Source organism: Aspergillus aculeatinus (assembly GCF_003184765.1).
Source record: "Aspergillus aculeatinus CBS 121060 unplaced genomic scaffold BO66scaffold_27, whole genome shotgun sequence".
NCBI classification, from domain to species: Eukaryota; Fungi; Ascomycota; class Eurotiomycetes; order Eurotiales; family Aspergillaceae; genus Aspergillus; species Aspergillus aculeatinus.
The window spans coordinates 262,228-279,810 of record NW_020291496.1 but is presented as its reverse complement, the minus strand read 5'-3'; the positions used below and the strand labels follow the sequence as shown (position 1 = coordinate 279,810).

The following is a 17,583-nucleotide window of genomic DNA, read 5'->3' as shown; positions in this document are numbered from 1 at the left end:
CAGCTGTGTCAATAATCTCAAAGCATATGATATAATTGTAGAATTATTCACCCTACAGTATCTTGAGGCAGGAGTAGAGTAAGATTAAAGTACCTTGGTTAGTTAGTTGATGATGCTGACATACATGGATTGTTTCACTCTTCTATTGGAGTCGAAGGCTTGGCGGTGCGGCCTTACATAAGCAGCCTAGCTCCACAGGAGCGCAACACCCGCCCGAGCGGCGAGGAACTGAGAGAGCTTCCTCTGCCTCCCCATCAACAAGCTTATGATTCCACCCCCCTCGTCATCGCCTGCTCCGTGAAGGTTTATTCTATTCGACCTTTACCACCTCGGATAACCCCCGTCAGAGCATCTTTCTACGCTCTAGTCTCCCCCCCATCCCCGATACCACACAGTCCTACTCGCCATATAATCGTCAGCAATGGCGCAAGATGGCGAGCGGTCAGCTCCCGCCGACAAGGGCAAGGGCAAGGTTGACGATGTGAAAGATTTGGCTGGAGGAAAGAAGGCACAGACCGGCGAGAAGCCTCAAGCCGACGGAAAGAAGAAGGACGAGGAGCCCCAGGAAGGTAGGCGATACATTGAGCCCAAGGCATGGGCGGGAACATCCCGACCCGACGCCGCTTCTGGCACCAGCTATGCCAGCTTGCCGTGCAGTGCTAATCAAATGATACAGAGGAGCTCAATGAAGAAGATCAGCAATTGAAGAACGAGCTGGAGATGCTCGTGGAAAGATTAAAGGTATGGACACAGCAGCTGTTGCTACAGGCCCCGATCGATGACGTTAACGCTCCGCTTTCCTGCCTAGGAGCCGGATACATCCCTCTACAGCCCTGCCTTGGATGCGATCAAGAATTTCATAAAGACCTCGACATCTTCGATGACCGCTGTCCCTAAGCCCTTGAAATTCCTCCGACCTCACTACGATGACCTCACGGCGCTTTATGACAAGTGGCCGGCTAGCCCGGTTAAGGTGCGTCTTCTGTTGTATGACGGCGCGGATCGGAGCGACAATCTGACCTTATCTCAATTAGGACTCCTTGGCCGACATGCTATCAGTTCTTGGAATGACATACGGAGACGAGGAGAAGCTGGAGACCCTGAAGTACCGCCTGCTGACCAAGTCGGAGGATCTCGGCTCATGGGGCCATGAATACATCAGACACCTGGCCTTGGAGATCGGCCAGGAATATCAAAACAGGCTAAATGCTGAGAAGGATGTACAAGATTTGATCGACCTTGCTCTTTCTCTTGTTCCGTACTTCCTGAAGCACAACGCCGAAGCCGATGCCGTCGACTTGCTGAGTGAGCTCGAGATCATCGAGGAAATCCCTCGCTTTGTGGACGAGAACACCTACGCCCGAGTCTGCCTGTATATGGTTAGCATGGTTAACCTCCTAACATACCCAGAAGACCAGCAATTCCTCCGCACCGCGCACGAGATCTATGTCACCTACAAGGAGCTCACCAAGGCCATTGTCCTCGCTATTCGCCTAAACGACACTGAGCTGATCAAGAGCGACTTGAACGCCACCTCGGACGATTCTATCAAGAAGCAGATGGCGTTCCTCGTTTCCCGACAGCAAATATGGCTCGATCTCCCGGAATATGAAGAAGATCAGCTATTCATGGACTGCCTCAACAACACCTCGATCCCCAAGCACTTCAAGTCTCTTGGCAAGGAGCTCAACATTCTGGATCCCAAGATGCCCGAAGATATCTACAAGACTCACTTGGAAAGCTCACGTGGCGCCGGCCTCACCAACGTCGATTCTGCTAGACACAATCTCGCCAGCGCTTTCGTGAACTCGTTTGCCAATGCTGGATTCGGAAACGATAAGATGATGCTGGTTGAAGGTGACAAGGGTCCTTGGGTGTGGAAGACGAAGGATGACGGCATGCTGTCGACCACGGCTTCTCTGGGAATGCTCATGCACAGAGATGTCGAGATCGGCCTGGATAAGATCGACAAGTACACGTACGCCTCGGAAGATCAGATCAAGGCGGGTGCTTTGTTGTCCATCGGTATCCTGAACTCTGGTGTACGGATCGACTCTGACCCTGCCCTGGCTCTCCTGAGCGACCCCGAGAATTTGGAGGCGAAGAGCGTGCCCATGCGGGTCGCATCGATCATGGGTCTTGGTCTAGCCTATGCTGGCTCCAACAAGGAGGAGCTGTTGGAGGTTCTCCTTCCGATCGTCGAAGACAGTGCGCTGGATATGCAGCTCTCTGCCATGGCTGCTGTCTCTCTGGGTCTCATCTTCGTTGGCTCTTCCAACCACCAAGTCAGTGAGGCGATTGCCTCGACCTTGATGGACGAGGAGAGACAGAAGCACCTGAAGGACAAGTGGACCCGTTTCATGGCGCTCGGTCTCGCCCTTCTGTACTTCGGTCGTCAAGAAGAGGTCGATGTTGTTCTTGACATCCTCAAGGCCGTGGATCACCCCATGGCTAAGCCCACCTCTGTGCTTGCCTCGGTCTGCGCATGGGCAGGCACTGGCACCGTCCTGAAGCTCCAGGAACTTCTTCACATCTGCAATGACATCATCGAGGAGAACGACGAGAAGAAGGGCGACGAGCTTGTCCAGTCGTATGCTGTACTTGGCTTGTCGCTCATCGCCATGGGCGAGGAAGTTGGCCAGGATATGATCCTCCGACAGTTCGGTCATCTCATGCACTACGGTGCCAGCAACATCCGGAAGGCTGTACCCCTCGCTATGGGTCTGATCACCCCTAGCAACCCCCAAATGAAGGTCTACGATACTCTTTCGAGATACAGCCACGATACCGACAACGACGTCGCTATCAACGCGATCTTCGCCATGGGTCTTTGTGGTGCCGGTACCAACAACGCTCGTTTGGCCCAGTTGCTCCGTCAGCTGGCTAGCTATTACCACCGTGACCAGAACTCCTTGTTCATGGTTCGCATCGCGCAGGGTCTTCTGCATATGGGCAAGGGCACCATGACCCTGAACCCCTTCCACACCGACCGACAGGTCTTGTCGCGTGTATCAGCTGCCGGTCTGCTCACCGTCCTGGTGTCCTTGATTGACGCCAAGCAATTCATCCTCGCCGAACACCACTACCTCCTCTACTTCCTCATCACTGCCATGTACCCTCGCTTCCTCGTCACACTCGATGAAGACCTACAGCCTCTAACTGTGAATGTCCGGGTCGGTCAGGCCGTGGATGTCGTCGGCCAGGCTGGTCGCCCGAAGACGATCACTGGCTGGCAGACGCAGAGCACGCCAGTTCTCTTGGCCTATGGTGAGCGGGCCGAACTCGAAGACGAGCAATACATCCCTCTCAGCAGCACTCTGGAGGGTTTGGTAATCTTGCGCAAGGTAAATATTGCGATCCACCATGTTTTTGCTGAGTGAAGTTTGCCTGCTAACTGGAATGCAGAACCCCAACTGGGAGGCGGAGACTTCCGCATAAATGAGACGAGAACTGAACATGAAACTTTGCGAGCTTGAATGAGCGCCGGGAAATCACAGCTTTGGGATTCTTGGACTTAATGTATTCAGAACGAACCGGAAATACCTTATATCAATTAGATCAATGGATATAGGAAGGGGTGTGTTCTAAGTTAAGAAGTTTACTCTTAAGATAGAATTAGTTTCGAGGACCCAGGTTGATTGACGTAATGCTTCCGTGTATATGTAGTGTAGATTCTTGTCATCGTCACAGCGGTTCATCAACATTGTCCGAGTTGTATACAGAAGGATCCCGAACAGGAAACTAGGGCATAGGGCAGTGGAGCCCATAAGTTTTCCCCGGGTACCTTCAGGGACGCCGCCGCAATCACGTCGAAGGCTTAGAGATAGGCGGCCGACTCCACTCTTGAAAATCCGACTGACTGTTCGTCATTTTGTACCTCTTCACCAACTCCAAATTTTGAGGAATTTGCGGCCATGAAGCTCGACCCCAAAGCGATCCGTTACCTGACGGCGGAGGACTTTCGCGTTCTCTCGGCGGTACGCTACGCCCCTCCAAGCATTTCCCCGCCTTGACTTTTTCTTGGTCGTCCATTTTATTTCTCGGAGCAAGCGCATGATGTATTGACCAAAGCTAACAGACAAATTTGTCTTTCTTGAGGAGAAAAGGTTGAACAAGGCAGTCGGAACCATGAAATCGTGCCGACGCCGTTGATTGCGCAGATCTCGGGCCTGCGCGGGGGCAGCGGGGTGCATCGATCGATCTCGAACCTTGCGAAGACGAATTTGATTGCGAAGGTGAAGAATGCTAAATGTACGTCTGCCTGCTTGCCTTGCTATTCAAACCTTGTCTACGGTTCTTTTTACTTACCATACTTATTTTCTTGGGACAGACGACGGCTACCGGCTCACCTACGGCGGGCTGGACTACCTGGCGCTGCACGCGCACCAGAAGCAGAAGGTGATCTACTCGGTGGGCAACCAGATCGGGGTGGGCAAGGAGTCGGACATCAACGTGGTGGCCAACCACCAGAAGCAGCAGTGCATCCTGAAGATCCACCGGCTGGGCCGCATCTCCTTCCGCACCGTCAAGACCAACCGCGACTACCTGCGGCACCGCACCTCGGCCTCGTGGATGTACATGTCGCGGCTGGCGGCGATGAAGGAGTTCGCCTTCATGAAGGCGCTGCGCGCCAACGGCTTCAGCGTCCCCGAGCCCATCGCCCAGAACCGGCACACGATCGTCATGAGCCTGATCGATGCGTTCCCGCTGCGCCAGATCTCGTCGGTCGCGGACCCGGCCGGCCTGTACGCCGAGCTGATGGAGATGATTGTCCGGTTTGCGCGGTATGGGTTGATTCATGGTGATTTTAACGAGTTTAATATCTTGATCAAGGAGGTGGTCGAGGATGACGGCAAAGGGAAGGGGCGGGAGGCTGAGGACGGCGAGGAGAAAGTGACACTGGTGCCCGTGGTGATCGATTTCCCGCAGATGGTCTCCATCGATCACCCCAATGCCGAGATGTACTTCGATCGCGATGTCAATTGCATCAAACGGTACTTCTCCCGCAAGTTCCACTTCGTCAGTGACGTGTCCGGACCCTTCTTTGCCGATGCCAAGAAGCAGATGATGGCCAATCCGGGGAAGCGGTTGGATGTCGAGGTTGAGGCGTCGGGCTTCTCGAGGAAGATGGCCCGTGAGTTGGAGAGTTATATGCAGGAGGTTGGGGCGACGGGGGATGGGGGGAGTGATCGTGAGGATGGGGATGATGACGACGAGGAGGAGGAGGAGGAAGAAGAAGAAGAGGGAGAGGAGGAGGATAGGGAGGAGTCGCAGTCGGACGAGCTCGACGAGAGTTCTCGACGGCTAGGCAATTTGAAGGTGTCGGAGGGGGGACAGTAGGGATCTGCTGCGATGGATAAAAAGATATGATACGATCATGACCATAATGAATAGAACTTTTCTGGGACTTGTTTCTCTCTGCAACTCACGTAGCTAGTTCTGTCGTAGGTCTTACCTTGTTGTTTGCGATTATCCAATAACGTAGATCTTGAGATCTTGAGGTTTTACTGAGGCCACTGGCTGAAGTCAGAAATTGTCCGACTATGAACTTCCACTCCAAACATCCCTCGACCCCGTCCAAGGCATCCAATTGATTTGCACATAAGTGCAAAGAACAGATATCTGACAATTACCGCATAAGCATTGAGCCAGCCATCTATCCCTCCGCATTATTCCCGTAGTGGAGTAAACTACTAGAACTATCAAATGCTACGGGCGCCGAAGCGGCCAAACGACGCAAACAACGAATTGCAAGAAAGTTCCGCTCCGGAAGATAACCAAACTATTCCGCACCTCCAAATCCACCACCACCACCACCACATTTCGCAGCACTCCTCCTCCTCCTCCTCCTTTTCCTCTCCCCGACAAGGACCAGACACCCCCAAAAATGGTCCGCAAACTCACGCAACTCGCCAAAAAAGTGCCCACCCGGCCGGAAGGCTGGGTCGGTCCCGGCGCTCCTCTGGAGGCGCGCAAACAGGTCTTTCTGTAAGCCCAAACCCTCAAGTCCACCCTTGAACGCAAGCCCCATACCGCATACTCCCCCTCCAACCGAGAAACCCACCCAACGCTAACGTATGCTCGATGCCGGCCGAAGTCCCGACTTCACCATCGCCCTCATCCGCACCCCCTTCCTCCCGCCCCGCTACGCCTCCTTCTACGTGCCGCTCAACCTCAACAAGCTCGACATGCGCGACTACCTGCAGCGCGCGTACGGGGTCGGCGTGCTGGCCGTGCGCAGCTTCGTCGAGCAGCAGAAGGTCACCCGCATGAAGTCGCGGGGCCGGTTCGGGTACGGTCCGCTGCGCCGTCCGCAGAGCAAGAAGCGGATGACCGTTGAGATGAAGGAGCCGTTTGTGTGGCCCGAGGCGCCTAAGGAGATGGATAAGTACGTTGTCCTTGCCCTTACCCTGCCCCCTTTTTACCCTTGCTGTGGTTGGAGTGGTTTGCGTGTGCAATACACGGGGCTGTGCTGTGCTGTGTGTGATGCAATGCTAATTCTCCGGCACAACACAAAACAGGTGGGAGAAGGACCAGTACTACAAGGCCGCCAAGTGGCAGCAGGAGATGCAGGACGCCCAGAAGCCCGAGGCTGGCATGTTGGCCCCCACCAAGGAGCGCGAGTCGTACGCCGCCGAGGCCGAGAAGATCCTCAGCGGCGAGAAGCCCTGGCGCCCGACTTGGCAGGCCCTGGGGTTGAATTACGATCGCGCGGTGCGCGGGAAGGCGGCTACTAGTCCTAAGGATGGGTCGAGGTCCTGACTGTTGAGGTGAGGTTTGAGGGTTGTTTGGGGTGCATATGAATGGGTTGGGTACACGGAATGGATGATATCCAGGGAGAGGAGGATGAAAGGCGGTGAAAAATCCTAGACTTGGGGAACAGGGCTGGCTTGTTCCTTTGGGGTAATGTATTTTCTTCTGGGGGTTTTTTTCTTTCATGGTCGCGCTGTATTATATCGCTTTGGGTTTATAAATACATTTTCTTTTTCTCTTGTGGTTGGATTGGTTTGCGGAGTTGGGATGTGGGTTGATTGATAATAAGTGTATTGGATAATATGCTGTTAGAATTTGAGTATTGGGTGATAGTAGGACAAAAGTGGGTGGAATCGCAAAACGCTGCATCGAACAAAACCCCGCTGGCTGCTTATATCATAAAACAAGAGCATTATCTACAGTTATCCCATTCTGAGAGGCTATGAAACCGGTCTACAGCCGGCTCTCGATGAAATTGGCCTGGTGTTGCCCCGGCCAGTGAGCGTCGGGCCACACTTGTCGAATGGCTTCCCAGATGTGTCTGATAGCCAAGCATTAGTGAAGGTACCAAATCACTCGAAAAGAGAAACTTACTTGACGTAGATGATCTCTAACCCCTCGTTGACCTCCTGCGGTACATCCTTCACATCCTTCCGGTTGTGTTGCGGCAGAAGGACGGTCTTCACGCCCGCACGCAGCGCTCCGATCAACTTCTCCTTGATTCCGCCCACCGGCATCACCTTCCCGCGCAGCGAAATCTCACCGGTCATGGCGAGGCTAGGAGGCACAGGCTTGCCGCTGAACAGTGAGATCAGGCCGATCGTGTGGGCGAGACCGGCGGAAGGACCGTCCTTCGGAACTGCTCCGGACGGGCAGTGCACGTGCAAGCTGCGATTCTTCATGATGTCCTCGTTGGGGTCCGCGGACAGCCCCAGCTCGTAGGCATGGGCTTTGACCCAGGTCAGAGCGACTTCAACACTCTCGCGGAGGACGCCACCCAAGTTACCGGTCAGCTGGATATTGCCGTTGCCCGGCATATCAGCCACTTCGATGAACAGGATACTGCCTTGGCCTCCGGTGGAGAACGCCACGAGGCCCGTGACCACGCCGGGCCGGCCATGCTTCTCCGCCAGTTCCTCGTAGAAGCGCTCGATGCCGAGAATATCCTCCAGATCCTCGAGGCTCACCACGGGATTGTACGCTTCCAGTCGGCCGGCGTCACCTGCATCCGCGTACTGCACGGCCTTGGACCGGCAGATCGAACCGATTTCACGCTCCAGGTTCCGTACTCCAGATTCCATGGTATACGACGTGATGACTTTGTCGAGAACCTCGTCCGATAAGATAACTTGGCCTTCAGAGAGTCCGTTGGCCCGGACCTGCTTGGGAATAAGATGTCTCTTGGAAATGTGTCGCTTCTCGATGTTCGTGTAGCCAGACAACTGTATTGTCTCCATACGGTCGAGGAGCGGTGCGGGAATGGTCTCTAGCGAGTTGGCCGTAGCAATGAAAAGAATCTTGCTCAGGTCAAGTGGGATGCCGATGTAGTGATCGGTGAAGGTGTGGTTCTGTTCGGGGTCCAAGACTTCAAGCATAGCTGCCGAGGGGTCGCCCTGGAAGTTCGCTCCGCCCACCTTATCGATCTCATCCAGCAGGAAGACCGGGTTAGCCACACCGACCTTCTTCAAACCATTGACGATCAAACCAGGCATTGCGGCAACGTAGGTTCTCCGATGACCTCGGATCTCTGCTTCGTCCCGGACACCACCCAGGGAAATCCGATGGAACTTGCGACCCAAGGAGGCAGCCACGGACCGTGCCAGACTTGTCTTTCCGACACCCGGAGGGCCGACAAGCAGAAGGATCGGTGATTTGTCGCCGATGCGCTTGGACTCCAACAGGTGTAGCTTGGTCTCAAGAGCGACCCTGTCTGCTTCCGATAGCGTCGGAACATCCTTTTCGATATCGCCCGCATCGAAAGCATCCAGTTCCTGGGTGAGGCTCTCGATCTGGCGTTGCACATCTTTATTAGAGGTTTGCTTTAGACGCAGCACCGCCAAGTACTCGAGAAGCCGCTTCTTGATCTTTTCCAGGCCGTAATGGTCGTCGTCTAATTGCTGGCGAGCTCTCTTCAGAGTCTCCGGACCAAGCTGATCTTCGGTGACCTTGGTCCAGGGAATGTCGGCGATGTTCTCGAGATAGCTTCTGCACACACCGTACTCTGCATTCGCAGGGTTCATCTTCCGGAGACGACGCAACTCCTTATCCGCGACTTTCCTGGCTTCAGGGCTAAGCTCAGCATCATTGAGCCTTTGTTGGAGCTCGTCAACCTCGTTCGCTTCTTTTTCATCGCCGTCGTTGTTCCGGCCGCTTGTCATGCCCGGCGGCGTCAATCCCGCCAGGCCTGCCATTGCTCGTTTGGCCAGCAGCTCCCGCTCGCGCGGATCAATCTGGCTAATATCAAATGAAGACCCGGGGAATGTATTGGTAGTGATGGTCGTGACTTTGACGTTGCTCTTGATGTTCTGTACCTGCCGACTTAGAATCTCGATGGCGCCTTCTAGCCTGGCTCGGACATCGAACGAGGCCAGAATGCGGAGCTTCTCCTCAAAACCCGAGTCCGCAACATCGGCCATGAAGTCGGCCAGTCTACCTGCGTGGGAGATATCAGACTTGGTGATGAAGATCTCGAATTTACGAGCGATGATGGGCGATAGGCGGGTTCCCGCCGAGGGCAGAAGTGAGGACAGTCGCAGAAGAGTCAATAGCTCCTTCGAAAGCTGTCTTAGCTGTTGGAACAGGTCGACCGTCTCAGTATCGTTGATGACTGCAGTTTCAGATGCGGATGATTAGTCAAAGACGTCATATGGCATCAACAGAGAAGAATAATGCAATGGACACAAACCTTTATCGTCATGGATGATGGTTTCGGCCTCAAAGAACGGCCGTTCCTTGAGGACTCGTTTGAGGGTGAAACGCTGAATCCCCTGGACAAGGAGGGATGGTTCTGCGTAGGCACGGCGTTGGATGCCGATCACCTTGCCCACGGTGCCATACCGGAAGAGGTCCTCCTTGCGCGCTTGTCCCGCATCAATCATCTCGTACTCCTCCCGCTTGTCCTCCTCCAGGGTCCCATCATCGATGACCCGCTGGCCATCTTTGCTGAGATACGGGGAGCTGAGAGGGATGCATCCGAAGGTGACGATACTCCCATCGCGTTTCGCTGCGGGGGAACGGTCCAACACGGTGGTCAGGAGATTAGCGATATCGGGTCGGTTGGAGACCGGAATCCGGAGGGTCACTCCGGGAAGTAAGACAGAGCCTTTGGGGAGCGGCACCAAGGCAAGCTTGGTGGTTCGGCCGCTGTGGGAACCCATGGCGGGATGACGGATGCCAGATCAATTCAAACGTGGTCGCAAAGGGTACAATGAATGAAGCTGAGAGAGGAATGACAATAAGAGAGGTAGGGTGTGGTCGTTTCAGCTGAGCCAAGATTAAGAGAGAGAGAGAGAGAGAGGATGAGGAAGTGGGAAAATGTGAGATAGAATAGATTGATGGATAGTTTAAGGGGAAAAGTTGAGAAACGTGAGGAGAGAAAGTGATTAGAAGCTCAAGGGTAGATGGATGGATGGATGGATGGATGGAAGAAGGCAGACAAGCGCGACACTCCCGTCTGGGGTTGGGGGTGAGGCGGAGAGGAGGAGAAGATCGAAAGATAAGCGCACTCCCTCCCGATCATGCCGAGGTTCGCAGCCGTCAGACGACCAACCCTGAGTTAAATAACCCCCCAAAACCTGGGGGATTCTCCTCTTGTCTCACTTGCTCCTTGCTCTTCCACCAGCTTCTATCCCCTTTGGGTTCGATCTGATAAGAGTACATTGTCGATCAAGATGGTCGCAATTATGAGTACTACTGAGGATACTAGTCCACACTCACCATGACGTGTATTGAACAGTAGAATCGCTTATCGTGATGCTCTCTATCGCGAAGAGGCAAAAAGGGCCCCAGTTGTAAGATTACCGCTGTAAGATTACAATATCCCACTATCTTTGCCCCGGACCAGACAGTCCAGCCGGGTCGTATGACAAAACAGAACCCGCAAAAAATACCCGGAGGAAAATGTGCTCGAGCCGGAGATCCAACTTTAACCATTAAGTTACTTGACAGCACACTTTCTATTGCCACTACCTCTGACACACCCCCCCCCCCCCCTTCAATCCTTAATTGACCCATCTGTTTGTTTGTCCTTTCGGAGCGCATTCCCGTTCTATCCTCCTCTTTCACCCACCCGCTTCTAATCTCCTCTTCCCTGCTCTTATTTTCCCCCCCAACCACAGTCGGAATGGCCTCTACCCCGCTCGCCAGCGCAAACGCCGCTGATCCCTCCTCCCGCAAGGTCTTCACCATTGGAACGCGCAAGTCCAAGCTCGCTCTGCTCCAAACCGATTTGGTCCAGGCCGCCCTCAAGGCCAAATGGCCCGAATATGAATTCAAGATCCACTCGCGTGAAACCGCCGGCGACCAGAACACCACCATCGCGCTGCGGGACTTCACCACCAAGAATCTGTGGACTCAGGAGTTGGAGGAGCTGTTGATGGCCGGTCATGTGGACCTCATTGTTCATTCGCTCAAGGGTAAGTGGTGTGGCGTGGCGCCCAACGGAAGAACAAGAAAAGGCTCCGGGAATTTTTGGGCTGACAGACTTATTGTTGTTGCAACGTAGATGTCCCCACTTTGCTGCCGCCCTCATGCACGCTGGGCCCGATGATGGATCGGGAAGATACGCGCGACGTCTTGGTCGTCAAGCAGGGATTGCCGTACAAGAGCCTGGCCGACCTGCCGGCGGGCTCGGTGGTGGGCACCTCCTCCATCCGCCGGACGGCCCAGTTGGCGCGGCGGTACCCCCATCTCAAGGTCACGGATGTTCGCGGAAACATCGGCACTCGTCTGTCGAAGCTGGACGCGGAGGACAGCCCGTACGCCTGTCTGATCCTGGCGGCCGCCGGGCTGCTCCGTCTGGACCTGCAGGATCGCATCACCGCCTATCTGGACTCCCAGAACGCCGGCATGCTCTACGCCGTCGGGCAGGGGGCGCTGGGGATCGAGGTCCGCAAGGACGATCGGCTTGTGCTCGACATGTTGTCGGGCATCGGTCACCAGGAGACGACTCTGGCCTGTTTGGCGGAGCGCAGCCTGCTGCGCACCCTGGAGGGTGGCTGCAGTGCCCCCCTGGGTGTCGAGTCGGAGTGGGTTCGTGATGCCGATGGCTCGTCCAAGTTGAGGATGCGGTCGGTTGTCGTTAGCGTGGATGGCAGTGAGAGCTCCGAGGTGGAAGTGGATGGGTCCGTGGATACCCCTCAGGCTGCTGAGGAGTTCGGGATCACGGTCGCCAATGCTCTGGTGGCCAAGGGCGCTGGAAAGATCCTCGAAGAGATCCAGCGGAACAAGCAGGCCTCGCAATGATGTCTTGTATAGTACAACGATGTTGTGGTGGAGATGCTGGTCCTCTCCTTCACGGAAGGCATGAAGGATATGAAAAAGACGGATACCCATACAAGGAAACGGCACGTTGCAGGTTTAGATAGATTATGATATAACAACGCAATTCATAAGGCATATATCTGCGTCGATGGCAGATCTAGCAAGAAAATATATGCATTCATTATGTGTGCTAGTCTCATGGCAAGACTCGGACCAAGAAACCAAATCATCAGTATCTATGTAGCATTCATGACAATCATCCTCTATTCAGAGTGTTTCCCGAGCCTCGAGGGTTCGCTTCCTTGAACTCATCCCAGGCCCGGGCCTTCATAGTCTCCCCGTCGGCGATATCGTGGTCGTCTTCGTCGACCTCTGGTTTGATCCCGGACGCCTCGCCTCCCCCTTCGATAACGTTGCCCCGCCTTCGCTCCTCTTCGAGGTATTCATCAATTGTCATAGTTGGCAGGTTGTGCCCGGAGCGGAACACGCCCTGCTGCAGCTGGGTGCGGCGATCCAGCAGTGTAAAGGGCTGCATCGGCCGTCCCTCCTTGCTCAATATCGGCCCGAGCCTTCCTCCTCTCAAGAGCTCGGCGATCGGGCGATCCAGTCGCTCGGAGTAGCCCGATTCGGCGTCCCCATTGCGTCTCCGGGGGTCATCCTGCGACAGCTCGGTGGGGTTGGGGGGTGCCGTGCGCATCGTGGCCAACATAGACAACTCCTGCGACAGGAGGTCGAGCGACTGGAACGTCTGGTGGGCGTAGAGCGCCAGCTCCGCCAGGTACAAGGCGCGCACATCGTCCTCGTCGCTCTGCAGGCGGTCTTTGTTCTTGGACAAGTACTGTTTTTGGGGGGTCACATTGAGTAAGCGGGGCGGTCTCGTTCATGTCAAGAATATTTGGTAGTGGTGGTGGTGCTGTCTAACCTCGAGTTTCTGCTTCAATTCCTTCTCCTCCCGGAATCGGGTGATCTTCACCTCGCGCCGCACCGCCGCATCGTTGGTGAGGGTGAGGGAGAAGGTGGACGGGTTGGCCGCGTACCGCTCGTAGAGCTTCTTGTCGCTGGCGCTGAGAATGTCGTATTCTTCCAGCCGGGAGAGGAACTTCTCGTATTGGCTCAGTGCACGGCGGAGGGAGGCTTCGCGGTCCGATGTGTAGGTTCTTTGGAGGAGGTCGGCGAGCAGGTATTCGACGGTCAGGTATCTGCAGTGAGAGAGAGGGGAGTGTGAACAAAAGACAAGCTCAGATCAAGTGTCTAAGGGATGGGGGCCAGTACTGTAGATCTCCGGTGGAGATATCCTCGAGAGCTTCGTTGGAGCTAAACAGCGACAGCAAGCTCACTAATCGTTGGCATTCCTCAAGCTTGGCTATGACTGCGTTGACATCACTGCGATAAGCATCCGTGTTGCTGTCGAACCGCCCTTCCAGCGCGGACTTTTCGGCTTTCGCCTCGGTGAACAGGGTGCGTAGGTTCTGGGGTTGTTCCATTGGATGTGATTTTGCGTCTTGCGGAGGGTGGTGCTGGGAGATTTGCTGGAGGGAGTTGAAGCTGAATACGGAGGATGGCCTCGAAGAAATAATTCCTGGGCCCGCCCCGCGGCAAGCCCCGCATCTATCAATTTAGGGGTGGATCCCTGCGCTCCATCCCGGCTGCTGGGAAGTATATATATTCAACACTAAACTTATTGCTCCGGTCTAGTCCTGTCTATGTTATTGGCTTAGTTGCGAAGGCTAGATACTTGCAACGTCTGTTGTAACGAGCAGATGCCTTTGGCGAAGATCATTTTGAAGTTTTGTAACGCCCATGTATCTTTTCGAAGACAAGTCTCAAGCCGGGGTGTGAGACATTCACCCACTACAAATAGACTGCCCGTTTGTTGTATGGTTTGTATTCACTGCACGACACGGTAACACTGGCAACAGCTGTTGATGTGAGGTTCAACCCACTGCAAGACTTGACCATTTCATTGAATACTCACTTTACCTCTTTCTGCATCTCTGACATGAACAACTTCCCTCTCTCCGCCACAGTCATTCTGCTCCGAGTCGAGACCAAAGCATGAAAATGGCCAGGCCAAACGTCGAAAACCCCAACGCCGAATTTCTGGGCATCCCTGCCTCCAACAGTAAGAATCGCACCCCAAGCACCACCAACGAAAGCAGTGGAGTTGAAATCTCCTCAGAGGACGTCGAGAACGCTTCCAGCTCGTCTGACTCGGATGAAGAAGAAGAAAGCATCAACCCAATGGATGCCTCGCAACGACGGAGACTCCAAAATGCCAAGTTCAACGTCCTGTTAGTTCATTCCATCACTTACCCTTCATTTCTGGATGTAACTGACACTCACATAGCTTGTCCAAGCGCGCTGTCACCGATCCAGTCGCCACCAACAAAAGGGTGGCTCCTGATCTGCCGGATGCTCAGCTTTCGACCGCTCACTTGATAGTCAAGCATGATCTTGCTACTGGTACCTTGGACCCAAGAGACTACCAGGTGGAATTATTCGAAAGGGCCAAAGCACAGAATACGATTGCCGTGCTCGAAACTGGTATAGATTGACATCTACTCATCAAGTCTGGCATATCTGATCTATGTGTGTTATAGGCTCGGGAAAGACTTTGATCGCAGTGCTGCTGCTGAGGCATACACTGCAGAACGAGCTAAATGATCGTGCTCAAGACAAGCCGCATCGCATATCTTTTTTCTTGGTGCGTATACCTCTCCATGGTTATATGAGAAAGCTTACACGTCTACAGGTTGATAGCGTTACTCTCGCGTTTCAGCAAGCGGCAGTGCTGCGTCACAACCTTGATCAGAGCGTTGGTCAGTTCTTCGGCGCCATGGGAACTGATCTATGGAACAAGGAGATCTGGGATGAACATTTCAAGACAAACATGGTCATTGTCTGCACGGCTGAGATCCTGCATCAGTGCCTGCTCAATTCTTACATCAGGATGGATCAGATCAATCTCTTGATCTTCGATGAAGCTCATCATACCAAGAAAGATCATCCGTATGCACGGTGGGTGCATTGTATGACGAAACTTGAGTACATTGTCTAACTGGGCTTAGGATTATTCGTGACACATACCTTAAAGAGGTTCCTTCAAAACGGCCAAGGGTATTTGGGATGACGGCTTCGCCAGTGGACACCAAAGGTGATGTGGTCGATGCTGCGATGTATGAACAAGCTTTCCTCTTTTTCTCAGATGCACTTGCTAACGTCTCATAGGAGACTCGAAACATTGCTTGACAGCACTATTGCCACAACATCCCAGGCTACCTTACTGCGCCAATATGTCAGTCGTCCAGTCGAAGAAACGTGGGAATACACGAGATTGGAGCCCCCAGTAGCGACAAAACTGTACAAAAATCTCAAGCAACGCTTTGGTGACCTCGAGTGTCTCGAGGGCATCTTCAAGTTTGCCTGGCAGGCAACCTCTGAACTAGGTAGTTGGTGCTCGGATAGAGCATGGCTACGTGCTTTAGCAGATGACGTTCTGCCCAGACTCGAGGGGAAGATCAACAAGTCGGTTGAGTCTAATAGTTCACTCACAGTGTCCCAGGATACACATACACAAATCTTGCGAATCAGAGAGGCCAGCGACCTTGTCAAAAGACATGAGCTCACTAGCCCTCTCGGTCCAGGAGCGCTAAGCTCTAAGGTGCAGCTGCTACGTGCAGAGCTGCAGAAGCGCTTTCTGCATCCAGATCAGACAAAGTGCATTGTCTTCACAGAGAAACGCTACACTGCGTTGATGCTGTTTGAGCTTTTCAACAACTTATGTATCCCTTTCCTTCGACCTGGTGTGCTTATTGGAGTTCGATCGGGTGACGTTGCAGGAATGGGCATAACCTTTCGTCAGCAATTCCTTACCTTGATCAAGTTCAGAGAAGGAGAAATCAACTGCCTGGTATGTGATGATCCTGCCTACAAAAACAATAATGCTGACTAGATAAGTTCGCTACCTCGGTAGCTGAAGAAGGTCTCGATATTCCGGATTGCAATCTCGTTGTTAGGTACTCAAAACTACTCATCCATCATCGAGAGGGTCTGACTTATAGCATAGGTTCGATCTTTATCAGACACTCATTCAGTACGTGCAGAGCCGTGGTCGTGCCCGACACTACAGGTCAACGGTATGAGAGATGACTCCCCATCCGCCGAGGCCAACGCTTATGTTATTTGCAGTATGCCATTATGGTCGAAAACTACAATCCGCAGCACCAGGGCCGACTGTCGGAGGTTCGAGATGCCGAGGTAGGTTTACATTGTGCTTACAAAAGCCTGGCTAATCTGATACAGAGCATAATGCAACAATTCTGCGAAGCTCTGCCTGAGAACAGATTGTTGCATGGAAACGATGACCTAGAAAAGGTTTTGGAGAAAGAAGCCGGCAAGCGGTCTTACACCATCCAAGCATCTGGTGCCAAGTTGACCTATCACTCCGCCATTGCCATACTCGCTCGCTATGCTAGCTCTCTGGTAAATGTGATCCATGTGATAGACTGTCATTGTGCTGACGTAGCAACCATTCAAGCAATATGAGAAAGAGCAAGACGCGAAAGTGCACTATGTGGTACTTCCTGTCAACAATGCTTTTGTTTGCGAGGTTATTCTGCCTGAGAAGTCGCCAGTGGTAGGGCTCACCGGGAGCCCGGAAATCAGAAAATCGAGAGCAATGCAGTCTGCAGCATTTGATACCTGCATACGGCTACGCAAAGCTGGGTTGCTCGACAATCACTTCAAGTCAATGTTCCACTGTCGCTTGCCTGCGATGAGGAATGCCAAGCTTGCCATAACCTCCAAGCAGACTAGCCAGTACGACATGATAGTTAAACCGTCATTCTGGGAAGACAAAAGAGGCGAGCATCCAAGTAGTCTTTACATCACTGTAATCCTGTTGGAACCTTCCGGTCCGCTAACAAGACAACATGCAAGTCTCTTGTTGCTAACTAGGAACCCCCTTCCCGAGTTTCCAGCATTTCCCATCTATCTAGATGAGGATATAGAGACGATTGTGCATCTAGTTCCTTTGGAAGAACAGCTCACAATCTCCAAGATGGAGCTGCAACATTTTACGACATTCTTCCTTCGAGTGTTCGGTGATATCTTCCACAAGACCTATGGCTACCAACCCGAGAGGATGACATATTGGCTAGGACCGACACATTTACAAGTAATTCCAGATCGAGACACCAGCCCCAGGGACTTGGTTGATTGGAAGACACTGATCCACGTGTATAAGAACGAGACTTTGCCGGTCCCAAGCAATGCAAATCCAACTTATCTGCACGATCGCCTGGTCTTCGATAACTGGAACGGAGCATGCAGATACTTCACTCTTGCGGT

At 53.4% G+C, this 17,583-nt stretch overlaps 7 protein-coding genes across 7 annotated transcripts; 5 read left to right on the top strand and 2 right to left on the bottom strand.

The window, feature by feature from the left end:
• Positions 1-262: 262 nt before the first annotated feature.
• Positions 263-3,609, top strand: BO66DRAFT_392304 (proteasome regulatory particle base subunit RPN1). Its single transcript, XM_025647467.1, has 5 exons — positions 263-569; positions 677-741; positions 809-973; positions 1,035-3,344; positions 3,406-3,609. The coding sequence occupies exons 1-5, from the start codon at positions 422-424 to the stop codon at positions 3,436-3,438; spliced, it is 2,721 nt and encodes a 906-aa protein (XP_025503451.1). The 5' UTR covers positions 263-421; the 3' UTR covers positions 3,439-3,609.
• A 305-nt stretch (positions 3,610-3,914) lies between these two features.
• Positions 3,915-5,340, top strand: BO66DRAFT_324058 (protein kinase RIO2; the record flags this gene model as incomplete). Its single annotated transcript, XM_025643825.1, has 3 exons — positions 3,915-3,977; positions 4,107-4,251; positions 4,331-5,340. 3 exons carry the CDS (start codon positions 3,915-3,917, stop codon positions 5,338-5,340), a joined length of 1,218 nt encoding a protein of 405 aa, XP_025503450.1.
• Positions 5,341-5,794: 454 nt separating this feature from the next.
• On the top strand, positions 5,795-6,960 carry BO66DRAFT_392303 (mitochondrial 54S ribosomal protein uL23m). The gene is made up of 3 exons (XM_025647466.1): positions 5,795-5,988; positions 6,098-6,388; positions 6,522-6,960. The coding sequence occupies exons 1-3, from the start codon at positions 5,888-5,890 to the stop codon at positions 6,760-6,762; spliced, it is 633 nt and encodes a 210-aa protein (XP_025503449.1). The 5' UTR covers positions 5,795-5,887; the 3' UTR covers positions 6,763-6,960.
• A 69-nt stretch (positions 6,961-7,029) lies between these two features.
• On the bottom strand, positions 7,030-10,130 carry BO66DRAFT_350804 (putative LON domain serine protease; the record flags this gene model as incomplete). The annotated part of the gene is made up of 3 exons (XM_025644730.1): positions 7,030-7,294; positions 7,348-9,580; positions 9,653-10,130. The coding sequence occupies 3 exons, from the start codon at positions 10,128-10,130 to the stop codon at positions 7,207-7,209; spliced, it is 2,799 nt and encodes a 932-aa protein (XP_025503448.1). The 3' UTR covers positions 7,030-7,206.
• An 834-nt stretch (positions 10,131-10,964) lies between these two features.
• Positions 10,965-12,396, top strand: BO66DRAFT_471858 (porphobilinogen deaminase). The gene is made up of 2 exons (XM_025652908.1): positions 10,965-11,387; positions 11,477-12,396. The coding sequence occupies exons 1-2, from the start codon at positions 11,096-11,098 to the stop codon at positions 12,214-12,216; spliced, it is 1,032 nt and encodes a 343-aa protein (XP_025503447.1). The 5' UTR covers positions 10,965-11,095; the 3' UTR covers positions 12,217-12,396.
• Positions 12,397-12,490: 94 nt separating this feature from the next.
• BO66DRAFT_471857 (IGBP1/TAP42 family protein) lies at positions 12,491-13,765 on the bottom strand (the record flags this gene model as incomplete). The annotated part of the gene is made up of 3 exons (XM_025652907.1): positions 13,507-13,765; positions 13,157-13,433; positions 12,491-13,072 (listed from the first exon to the last, which is right to left on the bottom strand). The coding sequence occupies exons 1-3, from the start codon at positions 13,716-13,718 to the stop codon at positions 12,491-12,493; spliced, it is 1,071 nt and encodes a 356-aa protein (XP_025503446.1). The 5' UTR covers positions 13,719-13,765.
• A 530-nt stretch (positions 13,766-14,295) lies between these two features.
• On the top strand, positions 14,296-15,483 carry BO66DRAFT_401978 (putative RNA helicase/RNAse III; the record flags this gene model as incomplete). Its single annotated transcript, XM_025648786.1, has 6 exons — positions 14,296-14,525; positions 14,582-14,778; positions 14,835-14,938; positions 14,987-15,252; positions 15,303-15,351; positions 15,463-15,483. The coding sequence occupies 6 exons, from the start codon at positions 14,296-14,298 to the stop codon at positions 15,481-15,483; spliced, it is 867 nt and encodes a 288-aa protein (XP_025503445.1).
• Between the last annotated feature and the right edge of the window lie 2,100 nt (positions 15,484-17,583).